Source organism: Cicer arietinum, chromosome 5, assembly GCF_000331145.2.
Source record: "Cicer arietinum cultivar CDC Frontier isolate Library 1 chromosome 5, Cicar.CDCFrontier_v2.0, whole genome shotgun sequence".
In the NCBI taxonomy this organism is placed as follows: domain Eukaryota; kingdom Viridiplantae; phylum Streptophyta; class Magnoliopsida; order Fabales; family Fabaceae; genus Cicer; species Cicer arietinum.
Genome location: NC_021164.2, coordinates 63,227,898 through 63,253,646, shown reverse-complemented (window position 1 = coordinate 63,253,646; position 25,749 = coordinate 63,227,898). Strand labels below are relative to the sequence as shown.

General features: G+C 26.7%; 3 protein-coding genes and 1 pseudogene across 6 annotated transcripts; 2 read left to right on the top strand and 2 right to left on the bottom strand.

Moving 5' to 3' along the window:
- The first annotated feature begins 4,087 nt into the window (after positions 1-4,087).
- Positions 4,088-7,210, top strand: LOC101496337 (branched-chain amino acid aminotransferase 1, mitochondrial-like). Of its 4 annotated transcripts, XR_003472823.2 has the most exons (7): positions 4,088-4,327; positions 4,690-4,806; positions 4,993-5,088; positions 5,484-5,596; positions 6,049-6,228; positions 6,526-6,640; positions 6,760-7,210. XR_003472823.2 is itself a non-coding variant. In XM_004501957.2 (5 exons), the coding sequence occupies exons 1-5, from the start codon at positions 4,187-4,189 to the stop codon at positions 6,080-6,082; spliced, it is 501 nt and encodes a 166-aa protein (XP_004502014.1). In that variant the 5' UTR covers positions 4,088-4,186; the 3' UTR covers positions 6,083-6,232. The 4 variants fall into 4 exon arrangements, 1 of the variants encoding a protein (XP_004502014.1); XR_189903.4 differs by having other exon boundaries at positions 6,526-7,210; XR_001143991.3 differs by lacking the exon at positions 4,993-5,088 and having other exon boundaries at positions 6,526-7,210.
- Positions 6,773-14,965, top strand: LOC105852202 (protein trichome birefringence-like 34; annotated as a pseudogene).
- Positions 14,966-15,554: 589 nt separating this feature from the next.
- LOC101495999 (proteasome subunit alpha type-4-like) lies at positions 15,555-18,701 on the bottom strand. Its single transcript, XM_004501956.4, has 2 exons — positions 18,544-18,701; positions 15,555-16,500 (listed from the first exon to the last, which is right to left on the bottom strand). Exon 2 carries the CDS (start codon positions 16,489-16,491, stop codon positions 15,739-15,741), a length of 753 nt encoding a protein of 250 aa, XP_004502013.1. The 5' UTR covers positions 16,492-16,500; positions 18,544-18,701; the 3' UTR covers positions 15,555-15,738.
- A 3,524-nt stretch (positions 18,702-22,225) lies between these two features.
- On the bottom strand, positions 22,226-25,155 carry LOC101495676 (AP-1 complex subunit sigma-1). Its single transcript, XM_004501955.4, has 7 exons — positions 25,016-25,155; positions 23,605-23,691; positions 23,337-23,428; positions 23,127-23,235; positions 22,947-22,982; positions 22,736-22,822; positions 22,226-22,651 (listed from the first exon to the last, which is right to left on the bottom strand). Exons 1-7 carry the CDS (start codon positions 25,016-25,018, stop codon positions 22,580-22,582), a joined length of 486 nt encoding a protein of 161 aa, XP_004502012.1. The 5' UTR covers positions 25,019-25,155; the 3' UTR covers positions 22,226-22,579.
- Positions 25,156-25,749: the final 594 nt, after the last annotated feature.

The window sequence follows — 25,749 nt, the reverse complement described above, 5'->3', positions numbered from 1 at the left end:
TTATCGTCTAAGCTTCCTGCCTAAATACTTTGGTTAATTTAATGTGTCAATTGACTAGCGGTTTGAAATTCATTCATTAAACTATTATAATATTTAATGAATGTATATTTGATAAACTTAAGGGGTATCTCATAAAACAAGAGAAAATGTATTAAGAATCATTGTGGAATCCAAGAAGAAAAAAATAATTAAAGAGAAAAATAAAATTGAAATGATTATACGAAAAATTATTTTTACAATTAAAGTATGATGCAATTTTATATAGTACTATTAATGTAACTAATTTAATAAGTTCCAAGTATCTTTTAACTATGTCTAATAGTTCCCCGCAAGTTGGAAGTATGTAACAACATTTCTAACTTGGAAAGAACAATACAAAAAAAAAAAATACAATGAAACTAATGAAAGAAAATTACAATAAAAAGAATATAAGTCGTAATCACAGGCTAAACAACAAAATTCATGTAGAAAGTGATAGTGGCCAAGGTGCAAAACTCTCGTCGAAGTCTTCGGCCTACTTTGAACTAACTTGAAAATCTTTTGATGTCTCTACAAGACTCACTCCAATAAAAAATCAAGAATTTCAATCTTGGATTTTCAAATGTCAAATTTGATCAACAAAGTTTTGTTGAGACAAAATCTCTCAAATGATTTTAATGATAATAAAATTACTTAAGAGATTATGATTGTGGTTAATGACTAATATGTGCTCTTGAGTGAATTCATATAAGAAAACAAGTTACTAATCATTAAGGAAAAAAGGAGAAAAATCTTATTCGAATCTGAAAGATTGAAATTCCTGAGGATGGCCTCACGGAGAGGATGAAGCTTCAAATCTGCATAATATTCATCCTCACCAAAACAAATGTTTTTTATTCATTAAAAAAGGCACAACAGTATCAAAGAATGAATAAATAAAGCATTTGAAATAAGGAAGTCAGAAGGCCAAAAGAATAGGTACGAGGATGGCCAGTTCTAGGTAAGAGTATGGCAGTACTAGGATGGAGGACGATTCTATAAAGTCCACATCATTCCCAAATGTTGAAAGCACCTCATCCTATCATGTGCAAATGCTAAAATCAGACCTATTTATCATTCTTGTATGAATGAAAACAATGAAGAGTCAATCCACAGAAAGGCAACAACAAACAAGCCAAAAATAGAAGCATTCATATGTCTTAAAGAAAGAAAATCTGATTCACGTGCAAGAGGATGGCAGTCCTATGTAAGAGGATGGTTCTCTATTGTCAACATCACTCTTAAAAGTTGAAATTAATCTAGTCTTTCAACTTTCTGAAAGGTTGAAGCTCACAAAGTCAAAGAAACAACCTTACATGTTTTGAAGAATGAGAAAAGAAAAGGATAACTCAAGATCAAGTTCCAAGGAGGTTGATCCTCCTGCTCGAGGATGGACTCAACTAGTCCAAGGACAGTTGGATGACAGTTATATAAATATGATGAAAGACCTCGGATCTTTTGTAATGAATTCCAACGGTCATAAATAGTTTGGCACATGGAAGGATCATCATAAGACTTCTATAAAAGGCAGCAAGCTCTTCATCATTAAAGACACAACAACATTGTATAAAAAGATTAAGTATCTTAAAGTTATCAAGAGCAATACACATCCTCTCTTCATACTTTCTATAATCCTACATTAGATATTTGAAATATCATTTGAGAAAGTATTAAGAATCAATCACATTCATATCAATCTGTAATTTCCTAGTGAGATACACTTGGAAATAATTGAAACTTGATTGTAAGCTTGGTGAAGCTAAAGAATATACAAAGTGTAATCATCATCTGTGAGAGGTTGATCAGTTTTGAACATTAGTAAAATCCCACAATTGTGTGAGGACTGGATGTAGCCTTCATTGGGTGAACCAATATAAAAGTTGTGTGTGTCATTTTTTACATTTTCTCTTTCTTTTGTTCAGCTCTAATTTAAAGGTTTGAATAACCATCCTCGGGTCTGCAATCCTCTATGAGAGGATAGTTTTAAAACACGTGAAAATTATTTTTAAACAACAAAATCCCTATTCAACTCCTCTTCTAGTGATATTTAGCTACATCCAGTTTAACCATCATATGATGGAAACACAAAAAGAATGAGAAATATCTAATACCATAGGGTAAAAGAACAAAGAAAATGATAATTGATTTACTCCCATATTGTAGAAGCCCAAAGAGAAAGCCAACGATGACTAAAGAGAATGAAATGATTGTGAAATATATCACTAAATAGAATGAAAATATAGTAAAATATATCACTAAAGAAGACTGATTAATCAACAATAAAATTTCAAAGAATCGTATCATAAATCACAAAACATCTTCAATCTTGAATCTACAAATATTATATAATCAAGTTGAGAAAGAATGAAGAATCACAAATGTCAAAATGAGAAAGAAAAGATAAAGAAAATCTAGAAAAAAAAAATATAGTGGAATAATTATTATTGCTCTAATACCATGTTAAGAATTATGGTTGAACTCAAAAAAGAGAGAAATAATTAAAGAAAAAAATAAAATTTTAAATGATTATATGAAGAATTATTTTTACAATTAGAGTTTGATGCACTTTTATACAGTACTATTAATGTAACTAACCTAATTCAAAGTAACTTTAAGTATATTTTTTTCAATTAGAGTTTCAAACGGATAGCTTACAACATTCTTTATAAACTAATTCAAAGTAGCTCAAGAGCGTATAACTTATATTTTTTTCTTTCAATTTTGCTTTTAAAATTGTAACTAAAATCAATTTTTACCCTTTACAATTTATAAAAAATTTAATATATTATATTTTTAAAGTAAATAAATTAAACGAATTTATTTATTATAATTTAAAATAAATAAAATAACTAAATAATTAAAAATATATCAAATTAATAAATAATATATTATTATTATTATTATTTTAAATTATTTATAAATAATTTAAATTTTGAAAATTATTAATTTATAAAGTAAATAATTTATTTATATTAATTTAAAATTAAAAAAATAGATGAACAAGTGAAAAATATATTGATAAATTTAAAATTAGCACTTTTAAAATATTCTAAACATTAATAAATAAATTTTATTTTATAATTTAAGTTAATTAAACTGCTGGTAATATCAAATATTTTAATTAGTATAATGGTACATTCTGTCTATTTTTTATAGATATTGACTAATGAAATTTTAAATAATCATTTACTTTAATAATAATTAATATTCACTATTACAAAAAGTAAATTTAATATAAAAAACAAAATAAATTTCTAAAATCAAAATTCACTCAAAAATAAATATTAGTTGGTAATAATTTTGGACATTTGGGGAAAAGTCTCCCAATAAATCTAACATAAGGACATTAGCCCTCAATATTATTCATTAATACTATATGTGATGTCTTATCAAATATCAATATCATCTCCAAATAGCAAACACAAATCAAATTAACATATATATTTGTAAAAATATAATTAAATCATATATTTCATTTAACAATTATAACCACAAAGCATCGAATATACAAATCAACCAAAAGACACAAATCATATTTGTTTGATTATATGTCAATCACTTCGTAGAGTAAAAAGTTCCACCATTAGACAATGTCCCACCATTTGACGAATGTTCTTCATAGTTTCATGTTCAATACTCTAACATTGAATATTTTTGTAATCACATTATCTTTTTAATGAATTATCGTCATATACTTGTGACTAGGTTCAGACCACCAATACATGCATGAATGACATCACCTTAGTTAGTAACAATATATATCACTCGACCATGGCGTCCAAAATCATTCAACTTTGTTTTAAATCAACCTAAATTAAACACAAAATCATCACCTTGAATAAGCACATGTTACCAATCAAAACACACAAATTACTTAATCTTAGAATATCACTCATAAACACACACACTACAAATAAAAAATAAAAAAAATCTATAATAACACTTAACTTTTAGTGATATCTCTTTATTTATCACTATAGTTCTTTTAAGCTAGAGACATAGTGTTACTTATTCTTATTTAATATTAATATATCATAAAATAAAATAAAAACTAAAATATTCCTGCAAATATTCCCATCTAAAAAAATAACTCATTACTCAAACCCATTTTCTTTGCACCCAAACACTCCCCAGAAAACCTCTTCAATTTTCTCAGGAAAATCTCATCATGTCATGGCAAGTGTACGTCGATGTTCGTAACTGTTTCAAGGAGGGTTATGCACCACTTAATTTTTACGTCAAAGAGGATTTTGATTGTGCTTCTACTCGCGGCACCGGAAGCGCTAAAACCATTTCTAATTATGAACTGGTATCAATTTCTTATGTTTTATGCTTTTAATTGATGTTATGTCATTCAATCACTGTTAATTACTTCGATTTTTAACTTATGTACTTAATGTTGTACCTTATGAAGCAAGGATACTGAATACAATATTGATAGACTGACACCAACAATAATTCAAGAAAATGAGTTAATTGAATGTAATCAATATGTTAACTTATATGCTTTCGATTAGAAATGTTGGTGCTACAAAGATTATATCACATCGGATATATTTCACTGTAGTTTATCATATATGAATTTAGAATTTCTATCTGAACATGATATTGGATAAAACGGTATTAGTGTTAAATTCTTAATAACATAATATTACTTGTTTTGGCATGTAGGTCTTGATGGCACAAAGTAGAGCCAAGAGCAGAGGATTTTCAGATGTGTTATACCTTGATTCAGTCAATAAGAAAAATTTGGAGGAAATCTCTTCTTGTAACATTTTTATTGCTATGGTATTATTCAAATCATTTATCTTTTTCATTTTGGTTATAAAGATAGGTAAAATGTGTTGTTTTCTTATGTTTGTTGCAATACTCGATATGTTATTAGTGACGAAAAGAAAAATGTACAAGAAGTTATGATATAATCGACTATATTTGCTTGCAATTGTTCAATTAACTTGGGTTTCAATTTCTTAGGGAAAAATAATTTCAACACCTGTTATCGATGGAACCATACTTTCTGACATCACTAGAAAAAGTGTCATTGAACTTGCCAGTGATCTTGGCTATCTGGTATTGTTATATCTCTTTGGCTACTATATGATATTACATAACAAGATTCTGCATTTTCTTGTTTTCTTGTTTCTATCTGAATTATGTCGTACATTGTTGTCCACTCGAGCCATAATAAGGTGTCAAAAGCCCATTGAAAAATGCTCAGGATATTAACGGGTTTAAGCATCATCAATTGAATAATAACATTATCTTGTTTTTGAAGAAGGAAACCACCATTGATTGTAACCCACAAGAGTTATTAGAAAAGTTCTAACATTATAGCTCATCTTTTATGCACTGTTATCGTATCAAATGTTTAGTTAACCAATTTTGATACTCCATTGCTATATTGTTGTCTATGCATTATTTTTCTCTTTCAAGTGTGTTTATTGATTAAGACTTTATTGGTTCAGGGGGATGAGCATGTTGTTGCTGTGGACGAATTGATTGAGGCTGATGAAGTTTTTTGTACAGGAACTGTTGTTGGTTTTGCTCTTGTAGGGAGTATCACATATCAGAATAGAAGGTAACATAACGGATTTAGATACAATGAATGTCTGTGTCAACTTTTTGGTTTCAGGAACTATTCTTAGAACACCTTACAAGTTCAAGAACTATAATGGGGTTTCACTCTTAACATATTTATTAAGTTAACATTTTCTCAATCTAATTATAATTGAAAGCGAGTTGCAACCATATCTTGTCAGTGCCTCAATCTAATCAAAATCTTACTGTCTTTTAAAAAACATGTCTTTCAAATTGAGGTTAACACATTTGAGTGGACAGATTATGGTATGATACCTCTCAACAATTGAATACTATTTATTGGGATCGTCTTGCATAAAACACTAATATTGGGATCGTTTTGCTTAATAACTCTAAAATATGAACATATATATCTATTTTGTTTATTGAATGAAGTCATGTCTTTAATGGTGGTTTTGTGTATGTGTGACTAACTTAAATAATGAATTGCAGATTTCATGTCTTAGGGCATAACAGACTCAATTAAGTAAGCAGGAATATCTTACTTCAAAGGAGGAAGTTGACACTCAAGAAGGTCGTGCGAGACAGCTTGAGGAAGAGATTAGAGATTTAAGACAAAAACACAAGCAAGAGTTGCACGAGGCATTGATGCATATGGAGCTTATTCAGCAGGTAAAGTTTATGCTTCAAGGGTTTTTCCGAAAAATTTAACAAAAAAAAGTCGACTTGCTTTTTCAAGTACCTTTCAAGACATATGTGGGTGCTTGGGATAGAACATATGTTAGTGACCTAATGTAGAATATTTGAGAAATCTATGGAATTGAATTTTGAAACCATGTATGAAAATGAAAACAAAAAATTGATGGGATATGGTATTTATGGTAACAATGTTAAATTCCATCCATCTTATTAGAATCATTGGGAATATGTTTTTCAAGTTCCTGAATCAAGCACTTTGTTTTTTTTCAGGAAATAGAAAAAGAAAAGGTTGCTCGATCATATATGGAGAGGGTTGGTTGTGTTCATTATGTGCCATCATCATATCAAAGTCCCACAACAAAGCATAAATCTGCTTTTGAGAATGGTGTGATGCTTTGCTTCTTTTTATTTTTACATCACTTGGTTCAGTTATCTTGTCTATGATATTTTCGATAATATACTTTATGATGTATGGAATTTGTCCCGTAAAATCTCCTGTGCAAGCTCCCTTGGAAGAATGGAAGAAAGCTATTTTCTTCAAGCATCACTGGATTCATCTGACAGTTTTTCTGAACGGAGAAACCCAGGAGAACTAAGCATGAGTCCTTACTATATGAAGAGCATTACACTCAGTTCTTTTGAGGCTGCGTTTCGTCAGGAGGGTGAGCTTGCTTCATATATGTCGCGCTTGGTATGATTTGTTGCTTTCATTTTCTGTCATCATACCTTCCATGGATATCTCTTTGGATCCGCAATTGAAACTACAACAACAGTGATCTTGTCCCAGCACTGCCAATATGCACTGCAAACTAGAGAGCTCAAGCAAGTTATTTAAGGTCTAGCATAAAGCCAACTTATTGTTTTGATTGGATTTGGATCCCATATTCTATTATTTACTTTCTACATTCATAACCAAAACTTTTTGGAGTATTTTATTAAATATTTTGTTTAACAAGATGATTACTCTTTCTTTATGAAATTATTTTGCAGTTTATCACAATAAATGTTAAGAAACTCATTATGGCTTCTGTAGACAGTTTATTAAATCTTTTAGAACAAAATAACTATTTATTATATGTTTTAATAGAATTCGTAAAATTAAATTAATATTTTGTTATATATTTCAATGCCATTAGTTAATAAAAATAAATTAGAAATTTAAATTTAATTTACTGGTATTAATAATTTAGAATTACAATTAGTAGGGAGATAAAATAAATTTAATTTAATAAATAATAAGTTTTAGTGACAGACAATCCCGTAATAAAAACATAAAGTGACAGTCCGCATGTAGTGAGAGTATTCAAGTAGTCACATTCAGTTGTCAATAAATTCAAGTGTCTCAAACTATTATTAACATTTATTTTTGACCATAATACAAAACAAAACCAATACATGATGTATTTACCGTTCTTGTTTATAGAATTATGTGTGACAACCTCTTGTACAACTCAGTTCACATCTTTCGAATAAAAGTAATAATTAATTTAATATTTAATTATATTTTAATTTATTAACTCGGATTTTTTACCACTATATCCTACTTTTTATTATTGGTTACTAAAATGTCCCAGTTTTGAAAATGGTTACCAAAATGCCCTATTTTTTAGAGATTGCATGAAAACTCTCCTTGGGGAGCGACTTGCCAAAGAATCAGTTTTTTTTTCTTTTAGTAGGAGGTCGCTGCGGGGATACGACCTCTCAAAGCAAAGGAATTTTACAATTTTTTTAAATACTATTATATATTTTATGTAATTGTTAAATAATAATAATATATTAATAATAATAATAACAATTATTATTATTATTAGTTATTGTTATTATTATTAAAAAAAATTAGTTAAAATAATTATAATTAAATTAAAAATAATTATAATTAAAATAGGAAATTAATATTATAACTATTAAAAATAATTAAAATTAAAAATAGTAAATTATATTATAAATTTAAAAGAAAATACATTAATAAGAAAAATTACATTAATAACATGAAACAAAATACATTAAATTAAAATAGGAAATTCATGAAATAGTAGGTGTGGTAAGATTGTTTTGAAAAAATATAGTGAGATAATAGGATTTTTTAAGGTGTTGAAAATATAGGAAATATGTATTTTGTTTCATGTTATTAATGTAATTTTTCTTATTAATGTATTTTCTTTTAAATTTATAATATAATTTACTATTTTTAATTTTAATTATTTTTAATAGTTATAATATTAATTTCCTATTTTAATTATAATTATTTTTAATTTAATTATAATTATTTTTAACTAAAACAATTTTTAATAATAATAACAATAACAATAATTGATAATAATAATAATAATAATAATTATTATTATTATTATTATTATTTAACAATTACATAAAATATTTAAAAAAAAATTATAAAATCTCTTTGGGAGGTCGCATCCCCGCAGCGACCTCCTACCAGGAAAAAAACTGATTTTTGGCAAGTCGCTGGGGAGAGTTTTCATACAATCCCTAAAAAGTAGAACATTTTGGTAACCATTTTCAAAACTGATGCATTTTGATAACCAATCCTAAAAAGTAGGATATAGTGGTAAAAAATCCTAGTAACTCTTGTTCAAATAATATTTGTGTTTAATTTAAGATTTAAAAAATTCTCTTAAAACAACTATATTATTATTATTATTATTATTATTATTATTATTATTATTATTATTATTATTTATTATTATTATTATTATTATTATTATTATTATTATTATTATTATTATTATTATTATTAATACAACCTCTGCAAAGTTGTCTCGAAAAAATCATAACTTTAATTTTATAAAAGAAATAATTATTACAACATCTTTAAACATGTTTATTATTTTTCAAAAAATTATTATTTTTAATATCAAGTTTCTAAAAAAAATTCAAAAATCAAACTATCAATTACAATATATACTTTATTTACTAATGTTTACCTTTATTTTTGTTTCCTAAAAATAATTGAATTTTCAGATTAAATACAAATATATACTTTTTAAAAATAATAATTTAATAAAGAATAAAATAATAAAGTATAAATTATTAAAAATAAAAAAATTTCATAAATACTATATTTTACTTATAAAAAATCTTAATTAAAATAGTGTCCAATATATTATTTTTTTACTGGCTATTCAACACTAAAACAACCCTCGTTTACATGTATATATTATACTATTATAATTGCTGTGTACAATTAATCTTTAATTAACATTGAGTATTTTATTTTTAAGCTAAAGATAAAAGAATAAAATTGATAAATTATTAAAAATTAAATTATGTATATTATAAAAATCAATTTTTTAATAATTATTATGAACATGATAGATTTCAAATTACAATCTATTTAAAAAAGGATAGATATGTTGAAATTCGAATTTATAAAAAACGATAGAGATGTATTGTGATGGGTTCAAATTTTTTATTAAATTGAATTTAAATTTACAAACACTTGTTGTTGCTAACATATATAATATTAATTGTCACGTAATATTCATGATTTTTAAGAGTCATACTTAATACATGAAAAAATGAGAGACAGTGAATTTTCATGGTATATTAATTTTAAAACTAAATTCTCAATCAAAATTTTTAATGATAAATATTTATCTTGTGGATAATTTTAATAATAAATTATAATTAATATATTATTAATATTATCAGTTTTATATATAATATATACACACACAAAATATAAATTTGTATAATTTGTTACGTGTTTTTATTATATTTATCATTGATTAATATTTGTCTTGTATTTGTATAATGGCAAATATTTATACCATAGCTTTTTAAAAAAATAATCAAAGACAAATACATGTTCTGTATTTTTTTTTTATGTATTAGTGACAAATATTTATCTCACAATTGTTTTATATTTATCAATGACAAATATTTGATCTATATTTATTTGTAAATCAGTGATAAATATTTACTACATATTATTTATATTTATTAATGATAAATATTTAGTTTATGCAGTTTTAATATTTATCCGTGATAAATATTTATCTCATATATATTTTTTATATATTTTATCAGTGATAAATATTCTTCCTATTGAACCGGAAGAACCTCAACTCGTTCAAAGAGCTAGACGAGTTCGACGAAATCCTGGTACTGGAGGTCATTTAGGTGGACATCAATAAGATATATTTTTTTCCGTTAATTTAATATATTTTGTTTCGTGTTATTAATATAATTTTGTTTAATGTATTTTCTTTTAAATTTATAATATAATTTACTGTTTTTAAGTTTAATTTTTTTTAATAATAACAATATTAATTTACTATTTTAATTTTAAATATTTTTAATTATAACAATTTTTACTAATAATAATAATTAATAATAATTATTATTGTCATTATTATTTATTAATATGTTATTATTAGTTATTAATGTATTATTATTATTATTATTATTTATTAATGTATTATTTAATATAATTATTAATTAATTTAATTAATTTAATAATTAAATAACTCTAAAACGAAAAGAAAAAAATTTGAAAAACCCTTTGGGAGGTCGCATCCCCGGCCAGCGACCTCCTACTGGGTGAAAAGAATAAACACTCTAACAAGTCGCATCCCTAGGAAGCGATATCCCACTGTGCCCAAAAAGTAGGGCATTTTGGTATATAGATTTGAAAGTAGGGTATTTTGGTTAAAATTTTTAAAAAAGAGGATATTGATGTAAAAAATCCTCGATTTTGCGGTTAGAAAAATTCTTTTGGACTTAATTAATTTATAAAATTATAGATGAAATGAATAAAATTAGTTATCGAATTTTTGTATGTGAATTTACAATTATATTTTAACTTTTCTTATAGTCAACTAAAAGTGAATTCGATATAAAATAATTTATGTTTAATTATATTAAAAAAAAATATAAGTCTTACGTAGATAAGAAATGAAATTTAATAAGATTATGTTGAAAAAGACATTTTTTACTTATAAGTCGATTTTATGAGATTGAATTAAGTTCAATACAAAAATTTAAATACAAAAATTTAAATTAAGTTGAATATAAATTTGAAAGTACAAATTAATTTTAAAGGAAAAAATTCCAATTTCTCGTTCTAATTAAAATTCATTTTATATGCAAAATCAATTCTAAGGTGATATAAAGTTGATATTTTTTATAAATATAATTATTTTCCTGAATTTTTTATTGCAATTAAATGTCTCACATATATATCACGAAAGTAATATTTGTGTAGAGAAATTTATTTCTTTGGGAGTTTCTTTATGTTTCATATGATAGATTTCTATTCATTCTTTTATTAGTGTGGACTTTATCCCCTAAACAATTTGGTCTACATTTTTTTTATTTACATAATCCTTTGTTGTTGTTTTTTTTACTTTTTTTTCTTGGTAGGTTTACTATGTCTCTAGGGGTAATTTAAGTCTTTGTCTTTTGGAGGTCATTTAGGTGGACATCAATAGGATGTATTTTTTTTTTTAATTAAATGTATTTTGTTTCGTGCTATTAATATAATTTTATTTAATGTATTTTCTTTTAAATTTATAATATAATTTACTGTTTTTAAGTTTAATTTTTTTTAATAATAACAATATTAATTTACTATTTTAATTTTAAATATTTTTAATTATAACAATTTTTACTAATAATAATAATTAATAATAATTATTATTGTCATTATTATTTATTAATATGTTATTATTAGTTATTAATGTATTATTATTATTATTATTATTTATTAATGTATTATTTAATATAATTATTAATTAATTTAATTAATTTAACAATTAACTCTAAAATGAAAAAAAAAAATTTGATAAACCCTTTGGGAGGTCGCATCCCCGGCCAGCGACCTCCTACTGGGTGAAAAAAATAAACACTTTAACAGGTCGCACCCCCAATATCCCACTGTGCCCAAAAAGTAGAGTATTTTAGTATATAAATTTGAAAGTAGTGTATTTTAGTTAAAATTTTAAAAAAAGAGGATATTGATGTAAAAAAATCCAAAAACATATTTAATTGTAATTTTTATAAGTTTTTTTTTTTCTTACAAAATGTTACATGTCTAAGTTTTTCAATTGATACATTTAATGAAAGGAATATAATGCAACCATCGAGTTCTATTGGGCCCCATTACTTGTAGAATCAAATTCAGATGATCCAGTGAAGGATAAGGTAGCAGCTGAGAGTCCAAGCAATTGAGAAACATGCTAAGTATTGGACTGATGCTGATATTATAGTCTTCAACACTTTCCTTTGGTGGAGAAGGCATGCAATGAATGTTTTGTAAGTTCAACAACCAATATTTCCAACCACCATAAATATGGTTGTAATGCAATGTAATGTTTTATCCAAATATAGAATGATTCTTATTCCTACTCAACTAGCTAGCAACTTGATTTTAATAGTGACAATATAACAACAAGCAGGTGGAGTTCATTTGGGGACCCAAATGGAGTATACAAAAAGGTAGCAACGGTGAGAGTTTATGAGATGGCTTTGAGGACTTGGTCAGAATGGTGTTGGAAGTCCATATTAATCGTAACAACACCCAATTATTTTTTGTTTCTATGTCACCTACTCACCAAAGGTAAAGGATAACTCTATATAATAATAATAATAATAATAATAATAATAATAATAATAATAATAATAAAATAATTATTATTATTATTATTATTATTATTATTATTATTATTATATATTGTAGTAGTGGTTTAGAACCACTAGTCGAAAATGTAATTTTAAATAGATTGTTATCATTTATTTAATTAAAAGTTGGGTTAAATAAGTTTAGTCTCTATAAAGTTTTAACATTTTATTTTTAGTCCTTGTTATTATAAACATGTTTAATTGTCTTTCAATTTTTAAATTTTTAAATGATTTTTTAAAATATTTTTAGAATATTATAAATTATTTATCCACAAAATTTAATTTTTTTTAACTTAGATAAATTAAATATAAATTTTTTAAACGTTATGAACTTAAGATAAAAATAAGAAAAATATGAATATAGAAATCGATCTTTAAATTATTATTTTTTCATGTTTAAAAAAAAGTCATAAAAAATATGTGTTGAAATTTTAGCATGGATTAAAACTATTTGCAAAACTTTTTTGATAAATAAAATTTTATTAAATATTTGTTCAAACATTGCATCATAGTGAAAGAAATTCTACCCACTTTCTAAGAAGGAATGTAGGAATGACAAAACTATACAAAGTCCTAATTGCATCTTGAAATTACATTTTTAATCCATATAAAATTACGTGATAGCAATCTGTTTGAAAATGTATTTTTTTTACAGGAATTAAAAACTAAAATTTGAAATTTTATAAGTACAACAATATTATTTAGAAACTAAAATATGTTCTTTTTGCTTGTATAAATAAATGAAACGATTATTTGCATGAAGTAGACTATTCACGTAGTATGTTGTTCTAAGAATTGTAAGACAGTAAGCACAATGAGCTAAATTTTACTAAATTCCTTAATCTGAAATCATGAAATTTTGCTAGACAATGCTATATGATTTTTAGTAATTTTCATGGAGAAATGACTACTTCCAGATGAAATCCTCTAATTAATGTTACATGTGAATATCTTAAAAATATTGAGGCAACTGTAAGATTCATTTGTACAAATACGTAGCAATGTTAATTTGATGAATTGTAGCAAGTTTTAAATATAAATTGTACACTCAAGACAAATCGTTCGAGAGAATCAAAGTTCGAATCTTAACTAGAATAATCATTGGTCAGATTTTATTTATCTCTTAACTGAACTTTATATTACTAGGATCTCGTTCCCCAGAGAACCATGAAGTTAAAGCAAAAATAAATAAATATAAATTATACAATCACATGACATATTTACAACAAGTGAAGTAAACAATTAAAAAAAACTGGTAACCATATAGCAGTATGTAAGTGTATATTGATAGTTCTATAATTACATTGTGATCAAATCAAGGAACTTATTGGACTTATAATACAAAAATTAAATAAAAGTTTAATTTTAATATATATACTGTTAGTGTAAAAAAAATTACATCGTCAACAAATCATAACTAATATATATGTGACTTTAAAAACTGTTATAATTAAAATCAAATATTTTTAATAGTTTAATTGACGGTGTAAATAAAACTTTACATTAACATTCTATATCAATTAAATCCAAATAAAAAATTGCAGGGCTCATGAATGGGGAGGAACTAAGGGTGAAAATTGTTACAATGAAACAGACCATATCACAGAAGAAGGGTATTGGGGGGATGGTTCTGTTCCTAAAATGATGCAAGTAGTGGAAAATGTTCTACAAGATTTGAAAGGAAGAGGTTTGAATGTTCAAATGTTTAACATCACACAGCTCTCAGAGTACAGAAAAGAAGGTCACCCTTCAATCTATAGGAAACAATGAGATCCTTTAACAGAAGAACATATATCAAATCCAAAATCTTATGTAGATTGCATACATTGGTGTCTCCCTGGAGTTCCTGATACATGGAATGAGCTCCTTTATCGCTATATTTTCAATAGATGACAAATATTTGATATTGAAAGCATGAAATACAATGTTTTGCATGTTTTGTTATTATGTTTTCTTTGTTTTTTTTTTTTTTCCCTCAACACTCATTCTCAAGGGAAAGTAGCTCTAGTAATTTGGAGTTCGGCCCTGATCAAATATTGTACTAATTAGAATTGCTTTCTCTTGATGCTGACTGAGGTAGGGAAATTGAAGTCTAAAGAATATTGCCACCGTTAATCCACACAAAAAATCATACACATGTTTGTGGTTTTTTAGTGTTTGTTTTTTTATGTATTACTTTCATCACCGTAATCCTTGTTTATCTTAATAAACAAAAAAATAAGGTAAATTTTAAGATGTCTTGAAAAATTATGGGCACGTTATACTTTACTGAGTAGTTAGTGGAATATACATAGTTAATTTTAATTCGTTGCACAATTTTCCAAAGACAACATAGACTTCACGAAAAATCAAACCATGTTTCAAATTGAGTGACATAAAACTCATGGAGACGGTAATTGGGTCCAAAATACTTCTTGCTACAGCACTTCCTCAACAAATCTTTAAAAAGTTTCAAAAATTGCTACACAAATGTATATTAACTCTAACCCTAATTCAAATAATCAATAATCTCAAGTTTGAATTCATCCCTTAAAATGCTGCAGGGTTGGAAATTTTAAGAGAAAGTTTTGTCCCTCTCATGGTTCTTTTGTTCGAAAGATTCGTTTTTAGAGTTGCTTGCAAGATATTCAATTTAAACTAAAAAAAAAACAACAAACAAATGGAACACAAATACCATTGAACTGTCTTGAAAATCCAAAAAGATGTAAGAAATACAAAGCCATTTACCAACATACAAAATGTTCAAGTTTGAAATATGTCTGAGCCAATATCTTGTATCTAATACCAAAAACATAGGAAATAAAACAGGACATAATAAACAGCATCAGACAATGGAACATCAACCTAAGCAGTGTCTGTTGCAGGTTGAGTGACACCAGATTTCACTAAAAGCTTAGTAAGCGACTCTGGTGAGCAAACTTCATACTTAACTTTTCCAGAAGGTGAAAGATAAACCTCTGCAAGTTCAAGTTTATCCGACGTAAGACTTGTACTATCCATAGTTTTACTTAAAACTTTCAATGCAAGTTGCACAGCTTCTTCTCTGCTGATATCGTCTTGATAGTCCTGTTTTAGTATCGACTGTGCAGCTTGGTTGTTTGCACCGATAGCTCCAGCTTTCCAGCCACCATAATTTCCACTCGGGTCACTCATGTAAAGCTGAAAGCCGAAGTTTTTGTCCCATCCTGCAAATAAGAACGAGACTCCGAATGGCCGGAGACCGCCAAATTGGGTGTAACCTTGTTTAGTATCGCAGAGAGATTGAACTAACTGTTCCACTGGCATTGGCTCTTGATATGCAAAAGTATAGCGTTGTGCTTGGACTCTGGCTGTGTTGATTAGGATGTTGGCGTCGGACATTATTCCGGCGACAGCACAAGCAACGTGGTCATCGATTTTGTACATTTTCTCGGTTGATGTTGAGGTTTGTAGCAGCTTAGATGTTACCTTCTTTTCACCAACTAGGACAACTCCGTCTTTTGATAAGATTCCTATTGCAGTACCGGCGTTCCCGATGGCCTCCATTGCATACTCAACTTGGTAAAGACGTCCTTCTGGGGAGAAGATTGTTGTGCGACTATCATATCTTCGAGACATTTTTTATTTCTGAACAGTTTATTCAATGCAAAGTAGCCGACACAGAAAATGAAAGGAATTAATAATGTATTTCATAGTTTAAAATTGAACAAAAAAATGGAAGGAAAGAGTTAACATTCAAATACTTTTTTGTTTCTCTATATATGCCTGAAAGATCAGCAAAAACTTTTGAATTTTAAAATATAGTGTAATGTAATGATGAAACAATCATCATAACAAAAACCACTAACACAATAGTTTTTCAAAAGAAATATTTTACACAAACATCAATCGATTGACAATATAGGCTATTAGGCATATTTATGACTTCACAAAATAACATAAACAGTCTTGACATGAGAGATATTTATATTAGAGAAAACCTGTCATATTTAGGCATAGGAGTAAAACAAAATGATAGACATTTTAACAGAAACTTCATTGAATTCAAAAGAGTACACAACACACAAATCTGGTATGGTAGATATGCACTTCGCTACCAGACTTAAAGCCAAGGCTCTCCTACGAGAAAACAATTCTTAGCCTTACACACAAGAAATCTCTTATTCCCCGAGAAACTGTCCCAAGCAATGTTATCGATGATATTTGGCGGACAGCCAAAAATATGCGATATCCACCGTAAAACGCTATGGCGCTACCATCCTTCACAAATTGGCCATTGCGGTTTTTTAAATATCTGCCACCATAATCTGCCATGGCACTGCTATGGTCAATATTTGACAACACTAGTCCCAAGAACCCTCTATTACACAGTTAAAGTAAATATTGATAACTGTTCCACTAAATAACTCCCAGAATATTATTAGTGACCAATTATTTTCATATTTCTCCTAAGAGTATAAAGTCATGTTTTAGGCTTATTTTCTGCATGATCCAACACTTGACCCACATTCTGACTTTTGAGCTCGAAGGCAACGGTCAGGACACTTGAGGCCATTGTGGCTTTAGATATTCACTTTGAGCTCTACCCTATTTCACATATCCATGCTTTAAAGGATAGTGAAGTGAGCAATTGATATGCCCCTATACATACAGACATAAGAATATCAAAAGTACCAAGGTATATAAATTAAACTTCATTTAAGCATATTGAATGTTTCTACCTTAACTTTCTATGACATTGTCAAATAAGTACTCTTAACAAAAAGAAGCTGAAGATAAGTGACAAACTTGAAAATGGAAATTCAATATTCACGGGAAGTTAAGAACTGAGAAGCACGAAAGTGGAAACACAACAATGGTAAGAACCTTGACATACACTTTTAGTGGAGAAGTTACACAAGATAGAGATATGGTAAGAACCTAGAAACAACGAAAATGTCAAAAAACTGATTTTATTATTTTCGAAAATGCATCTTCATTAACTGACATTTTGTCTTCTCTCCATGACAATAGTTTACTTCAAAAGCATCTTATCAAGATAAAATAAACACACATTTTAGAAAATGAAAACAAAAAATGTCCTCACAAAGTAAATAACCCATTAATGGTCCATAAAAAGGAAGTTTCTAAACGAAAACACAAAGCAATTTAACCAATAAAGTAATGTTTCCAGACACCAAATACCAATGTTGTCAAATAGCATAATAATATCATAGCAAAATTTGGACAAAACGCTATTGTTCTGTCACACGCGATTTAGTACAAAGTGTTGTTAAATTGCAGTTATAGTAACGCCATAGCTTTGTCCCATAGCAGAATTTAAACGAACCACTATTCTCGACTATTTACGGTTATCAACAACATTGTCATATACTCACGAGCCAACCTTCATTCCTACCTAACAAAATGGAATCTCCTCTATTTTCCCACAAAAAATGCAAAAGAAAATACTCAATCTTTTCCAACACCAACACTTCAAATCAAAGATGTGTCCAGTGTGCGTCTAAGATACAATTATATTCGATCACTTTCATTTTCTAATATTGATTGTGTCAATGTTATGTTTAGTAACATCAAATAGAAGATAGAAACAAAATGAACAAGTTAAATAAATAATTAATCAGCATAATCTAAACTAATCATCATAACAAGGGGGTAAGTAAAACTTACACGAAATTAGAGGCAGACGACGATGAGAAGAGAAAATGGGGAACAGCAACTAATGGAGATTGCAAGGTTGTGAAGAAACTTGGAAAGGGGGGTTTCAATACATGCTCACTTGAGTCACACACCCTCTTCAACACGAAAGCTTTTTTTTTTTTTTTGACACAACACGAAATCTTTTAAGAGACACATTTTGCCCTTTCTTTTTTTGTTTTCTTAAAAAAAAAAACAAATAGAGAAAAGTGATAGGTAAAGTCGAGGTAAAATATGTGTTTTTTTAATCAATAAAATATGTGTTTTATCATTCATAAATGTATCTTTGAATAAATTTTATTTTGAGAATGTAATTTTAATTAAAATTAAATTTTATTTAATATCTTTTAATGTCATTTTATAAAATTAATTCTGTTTAGATTATATAATTAAAAGTAAATCTGTATTTATTAAAATAATATATATTTTATTATAATATTACGTGAATTTTGTAGTTAATAGTAAAATGCGTACAAACTTTTTTATATTTAAAAACATAAAATAGACAGTATAAAAGTAGTAATTTTTAATTAAACATAGATTTACAGTAAAATTAAATTTCTACAATTAATTTTTAAGAGAACTCAAACATATTGTCAAATTATTTTTATATTATAAAATTATATTTAGAGTTGTAAATTAAATACCAAACATACTCAAATTAGTTTACATTAATATCTAATAAAAAATGAGTATTTAATAGTTATTTTTTAAAAAAACGATAACAATAGAGACTGACATGGTAATATAAAATATTTTGATTAGATAACAATGTAAAACTATTTTAGTAGATGCTCATTAAACCTTTAAAAAAAATATTAATGTGGTCTTAGGATTTTTCATAACATATTTTTTGTCTTATTATAAATGTTTCACTTGTGTTGTGAAATACGATTGAAAAAATATTCATATTAGTTATAGTTTTAAAGTAGTTAAATAAATTGATAGACAGTAAATATGATTGAATTAATAGAAAAAAATATATATTAATAATATAAAGATATATATAATTTGAGAGTAATAAATATTACAAATGAAATATTTAACATGAAATAAATAAAATATTAAGAAAAAAATACGGCGAATGAATGAAAGAAACTTTTATTTGAGACTCAACTACTACATTATATGATCTTATAATAGTTAAAATAGTCGTTCACCTACAAATAAAGTCCATAAACTCTAAAATTAGGATCATAAATACGTATTTGATATTGATATATTACAAATATGTATATTAGAAATACCAAAATTATTATTATTTTTATTTTTTAAGAGTAATTTATACAAGAAATTTGTTTTAGTTCCAACAAAATAAACTTTTTAGTTTAAGTCCCTACAAAATGTAAACGGTTTCGTTTTAGTCCTTAATACTTAACATAGTTAATTTTTGGTTTAAATATGTATTTAATCTCTGCAAATATATCACTTTTTGATTTTAGTTCTTGTAAGTTCTTTTGCTTGGATTTTAATTCCTATAAAATCAAAGACTTTGGTCCCTAACATCAAATGAATTTTCAAAAACCCTTAAACCCTTCTTTTAATTTATACTCATATTTTATTTATAAAATAACAATAATTATTAGATGATCAATAAATAAATTTATTAATTAATAACATAAAAGACTTAATTTTTAATATATCATAAAAGATAATGTATTGATGTATATTTATAAGCTCACGTGTAATGTCAGTTTATCAGCTCTTTTTTTAGGGAACAAAACCGATCGAGTAATTATATCCAAACATAAAAACATATGGAGACTAAAATCAAAAAGTGATATATTTGCACGGATCAAAGACATATATAAACCTTAGTTTTTTTAATAATTGAGTAATTAATGACTTTAAAGTTAGTTCTACAAAATCTAAAAAATTTGGTTTTGGTCCATGCAAAAATAAAAATTTGTTTTAGGTTCTACAAAAGGCAAGAAATTTGATTTTATCTCCTACATAATAAATAAATTTGTTTAATTTCCGTGGACAATTTTATAATAAGTTATAATTAATATACTATAACAATTATCATTTTTATTTAGGAGATATTAAGAAATTTAATTTTGACTAATTGATTAATGACAAACATTTGTTCTCTGAACGGTTATATGTTCCACCAACTTCTTTAGTGATTTATTTTCTAATAAACAACTTGAAAAGATTAAAGTTAGTGTATTATAATTATTTAAGATTAATATTTTATTAATATCTTCAACATAAAAAGAAGAACAATTATAACACAATAAGTATAACTTTTTCATACTCCAGTTTTTCACATTTTTCGTCTTCTAAAAATGAGTCACAAAATAAGTTGTTAGAACGTATAATTTATACACGAAACATGTATTTGTCTTTAATTAATTAGTTCAATGTATTATTTTTACGTTTTCTAAATAAAAAATGACAATAATTATAATATACTAAATACAAATGTATTATAAAATCCATGCAAGAACAAATGTTTTTCAATAAAGAGTTAGTTAAAATTAAGTTTTTATTTATTTTTTTAATACGGTCAACATAAAAATAAGAACAATTATAATACCTTAACCATAATTTTTCCACATTGTTTGTTTGGAAATGAATTTCATACACGGGATAAATATTTTTCATTAATCAATTAATCAAAATTAATATTTTTTATATCTTATAAATGAAAATAAGAATAATTATAATACATTAATTATAATTTATTATAAAAAAACGTATCTAGGAGTACAACAAACTAATTAAAAAAAGTCACAAAAAAAAAAAAAGAATACAAGTTTTATTCACATTAGTTGTACAAGAAAAGTTAACATTGAAGTGGTAGCAATCGAAGTACATAACTCATATAAGTCTTCGACTTATTTTTGGGCTCGTTTGAAAATCTTTTAGTATATTCATGACATTTACTCCATTTAAATATAAAATCATAATCTTAGGTGATTCATCAATTTCAAATATGTCAACAACAAAAAATTAACTATCATAAAATATAAACATAGATAATGATAATTATTTAACTATCATAGAGTATAACTATAAAAAAATAAAAAATTACTTAACCATATTAAAGTATAAATAAAAAATTATTTAACTATCCTGAAATTGTTTGGTACAGTTTTTATTTTTAATTTTTTTAAATTATTTATTTTATATTCACTTTATTTTCAATAAAGAGAAAAAAATACCGTTGAACATTCTCGAAAAAAAAAAAGTTAAATAAAATTCAAAAAAAAAAAGTTAGTTTAAATACAGTTTTAGTCCTTCTATTTTAACTAATTCGTAATTTTGATCCTCCTATTTCTAATTTCGTTATTTAAATCCATCTATTTTAACTGATTCGTAATTTTCATCTTCATATTTCTAATTTTGTAACTTTATTCCCTTTATTTTAACTAATTCTTAAAATGAATAATGTTTTGTAAAATGAAGTTTGTAGATGATGAGAATCACAACCGTCCATTTTTCAACTGCATGCAGATCATCTCAATAGGGGTACTACTTTAGTGTAAAATGTTCTAAACAAGATAAATATCTTTCTAAAAACTAAAAATTGCCACTTCCACAAAATATGTAAATTATTTTGATTTTTCAATGTAAACAACTCATCACTTTAGAGAGATATCATATTAATTAAGATTAATCAGCACTACTGAAATTCAATCTCTGAGCATTGTACAAAATAAAAGTATTCCTCAACATCATCAAGAAAATATATCAACAACACAAATATACAGGTCACACATGTATACAAACATGAAATATCTAACCATGAGAATTGCACTGCAACAGAATCAACATCAACAACAATAGTTTCTCCACATCCCTCTAACTAAGGAGAATTGCAATGCAAATCAAGATGAAATATTCTTGTCAGAACTTAGTTTTTTTCTTTCTTTTCTATTTTACAAATTCAACATAACAACAATAGAGGTGCAACATAGACATAAACTATAAGTTCACACTTTAATCGCGCCAAACATTTCTTCATTCCTAAAAATGGCAACAATTGCAACATTGAATCTCTTCACTTAGTGGCTTGTGCGATAATATTACTCAAGGAACTGGCTTCCTCCTTAGCACTCTCCACCAATGAATCCTGATAGCCGATATCATAAAAAATTGCATTAGATAAACTGATTGAAGAATACAAGCATATTTGAAAGAGAAAGACCATTGATACCTGTGCAGCTATCAACCGGGCAACAGTTTTTTTGCTCGACTCCTGAAGCTCACCAGCAATTAGAAGTTCATCAAGTATATAATAGGCCTTCCATGATTAAAAAACATAGAACAGATCAGAAGGGACAATAGTAGACCAAAAATAATGACAGGTGATATGCTCAATAAAACTTGTTTTGGATTTTGGACATATTCATTATATTTAGACAGACCTTATGGAAGTTGAATATCAAGTCGAGTTCACAGACCTGCAAATTGACAAGTGACCACTATCAAATTAGAGTGACTAAAGAAAGTCATATATTAAATCCTTAAAAAAGAGGGGAATATTTCAAGTTTCCACTAGTGAATCAGGCAGTACTCTTCTAAAGTCAACTTTTAATAGAACTTACACTGCCAAAATACCGATCAAGAATCTCCACAAAATGATGAATCATTTCAAGGACTTCCAATTCGTTGTCTTCATCATCAATACACATACAGAAATACAGACTAGCATACCTGCAGCAGAAATTTATTATAACATAGTCAATTAAATATCAAGCCAAAAAGAAGAGTGCCTTGCAAAAGAGTAGCATTCATAACATATATTGTCACAATACCTTTTATAAACAACTTTATGTCCTCTCCACTCTACAAAGTTACAGAGCTTGGGAGCACGGCTAAGAATCACTCCACTAAGCTCACGGATTACCTTGTAAAGAAAAGATTAGATGTAAATACATATATCACCGACAGTTATTGTGGATGGTGTTCTCAACAATCAACATGCAATGACCGTCTCTATCACTATATATATACAAAATAAAAAAGAAAGGGAAGAAAATAACAAACTACCATAATAATGAAGTTAAAAAGGGTGTTAGTTACCTTACTCCTTTCCTTCTGAGTATAAGGTGAATACCATTTTGTGAGTCTGACCTTCCCTTGACGACTAATGAGGAGCACAAAGTGTATCTACATTTACGAAGAGGAATAAAACATGCATGTTAAAATTGGAAATACATAAATCATAACGCGCATACATTACATAATTGAAAATACATACTTAAAAAATACAAGCGACAACCAAATTCAAATAATAGGGTATTATCCTAACTACAATGGTGAGAGAGGCACAGTCCTATCATTCGTTATAAAATTGCCTAGAATTTCAATCAGACAACAAACATGCATGCATACATGTATTCATTCCAAGTACAAAATACAAGATGAAATAACCTTCATCTTCATGATTGATAGTGACAAAAACCCAAAACATGAAAGAATGCTACGATGCCATGTCATTCACTACAAAGTGGGGTTACAACATGGAAAAAGTTAAGAGATAAGGCAGCCATGAATCATGCTAATACATTGAAAAAGTTTAGGAATCCAGCAAGATACACATTGAACTATGATAGGAACACACTGAGAAAAGGAATAATAGAATGAGTTTTATTGATTGTAAATGGTAACAAAGGTGAATACAAGGATAGTGAAACCAGAGCTGAGCTCCTGCCAGAGAAAGATTCTCTTATGCCAATATTAACAATAGACGTGCATAACCAATTCTACACTACCCCTCTCAATAATATATTCCCTCCTCTTAACAGACTACCCTTTGATTTCAGGATCATTCCCGGCCACATCAACTAACTGCTGCTTCTCTTTCCTCCCTTTGAGGACAGACCTGGGTTCCTTGCAATCACTGATAGCATGCATTCACGCATCCAGTGACTGTCTGATCGAGATTGGACAGTTCAGATATCCAGTTCGGTAATTTTGTTTTTTAAAAAATCAAAAACTGAGATCAAGACTGTCTAATCGAGGTCGGACTGTCACATAGTCACTCACTGTGTGCATTCAGTGACTGCACCATATCCATGTTTTGGGCCTCTGATTCTTACTTGATCCAAATCAAACTGTAAACTTTAACATGGTTTAAGTTGATTAGAATCTAACATAATATCAATCAAACATTGTATCTAGGTGGTGACAACATGTAATATAAATAAATAAACACTGCAAAATTAAATGAAAAATAAAAAGTAAAGTGAAAAACCAAAGTCACAGTTGGGCAAATTAACCTAATTTCTTAACCACAACATGGGGTAGTGAGATTGAGATTTGATTTAATCGTAATTCAAACTGAGAAAAGCTAATATTTGATTAATTAATCATTAAAATAAAGAAACAATGCGAAATCTGAAATGAAACAGAAACAGGAGGGGATGAGAGTAACGAAATTGAATCATTCATAACAAGTAGCAACACATCATCATGAATAATAAACACTCACCATTGATATTTTGGCATAAAGAGATCTCAAATTCTTTCAGAAGGTTGATTTATTACGAGAGAGAAATGAGATGAAGATCTGGGTCAGTTGGAAAAGTTTGGCCCAACTAAACCCTTTTTCTGATAATAAAAGTTTGGTCCCTAATTTTAATTAAATTACGAAAATAATTCTTTCAGTTTATTTATCTCAAGTTTTGGTTTATAAACAGAATTTTGGTACAATGATAAAGTGTAACTTTTTTGTGTTTATTTAAGTGTAATTTTTTAAATGATACTTTATTACATTTTAGACTAAACCTCTGTTTACAGAATCAAAATTAGAAAAATAAAATAAAATAACTTCGTTAATAACATAAAGATAACATAGTAAGGTTATCTAAATATGCAGAATACTTTAAATTCGTACATAAATAAATTGGAGTACTATTTCTATAAATTTGTTTATAAAAAGCATTAAATAATTATTAATTATTACAAGAAATATGTTTATATAACTTTTTTTTATCTACTAATATTCACAAATAAAATAAAAATAATTTCATAAATACAATATTTTACTTATAAAAAATCTTAAATAAAGTAGTGTTTAATATATTATTTTTTTCCGATTATAACTGTGTACAATTAATATTTAATTAACATTGAGATTGAGTATTTTATTTTTAAGATAAAGATACAAAAATAAAATTGATAATTTATTAAAAAATAAATTATTTATATTCTAAAAATCAATTT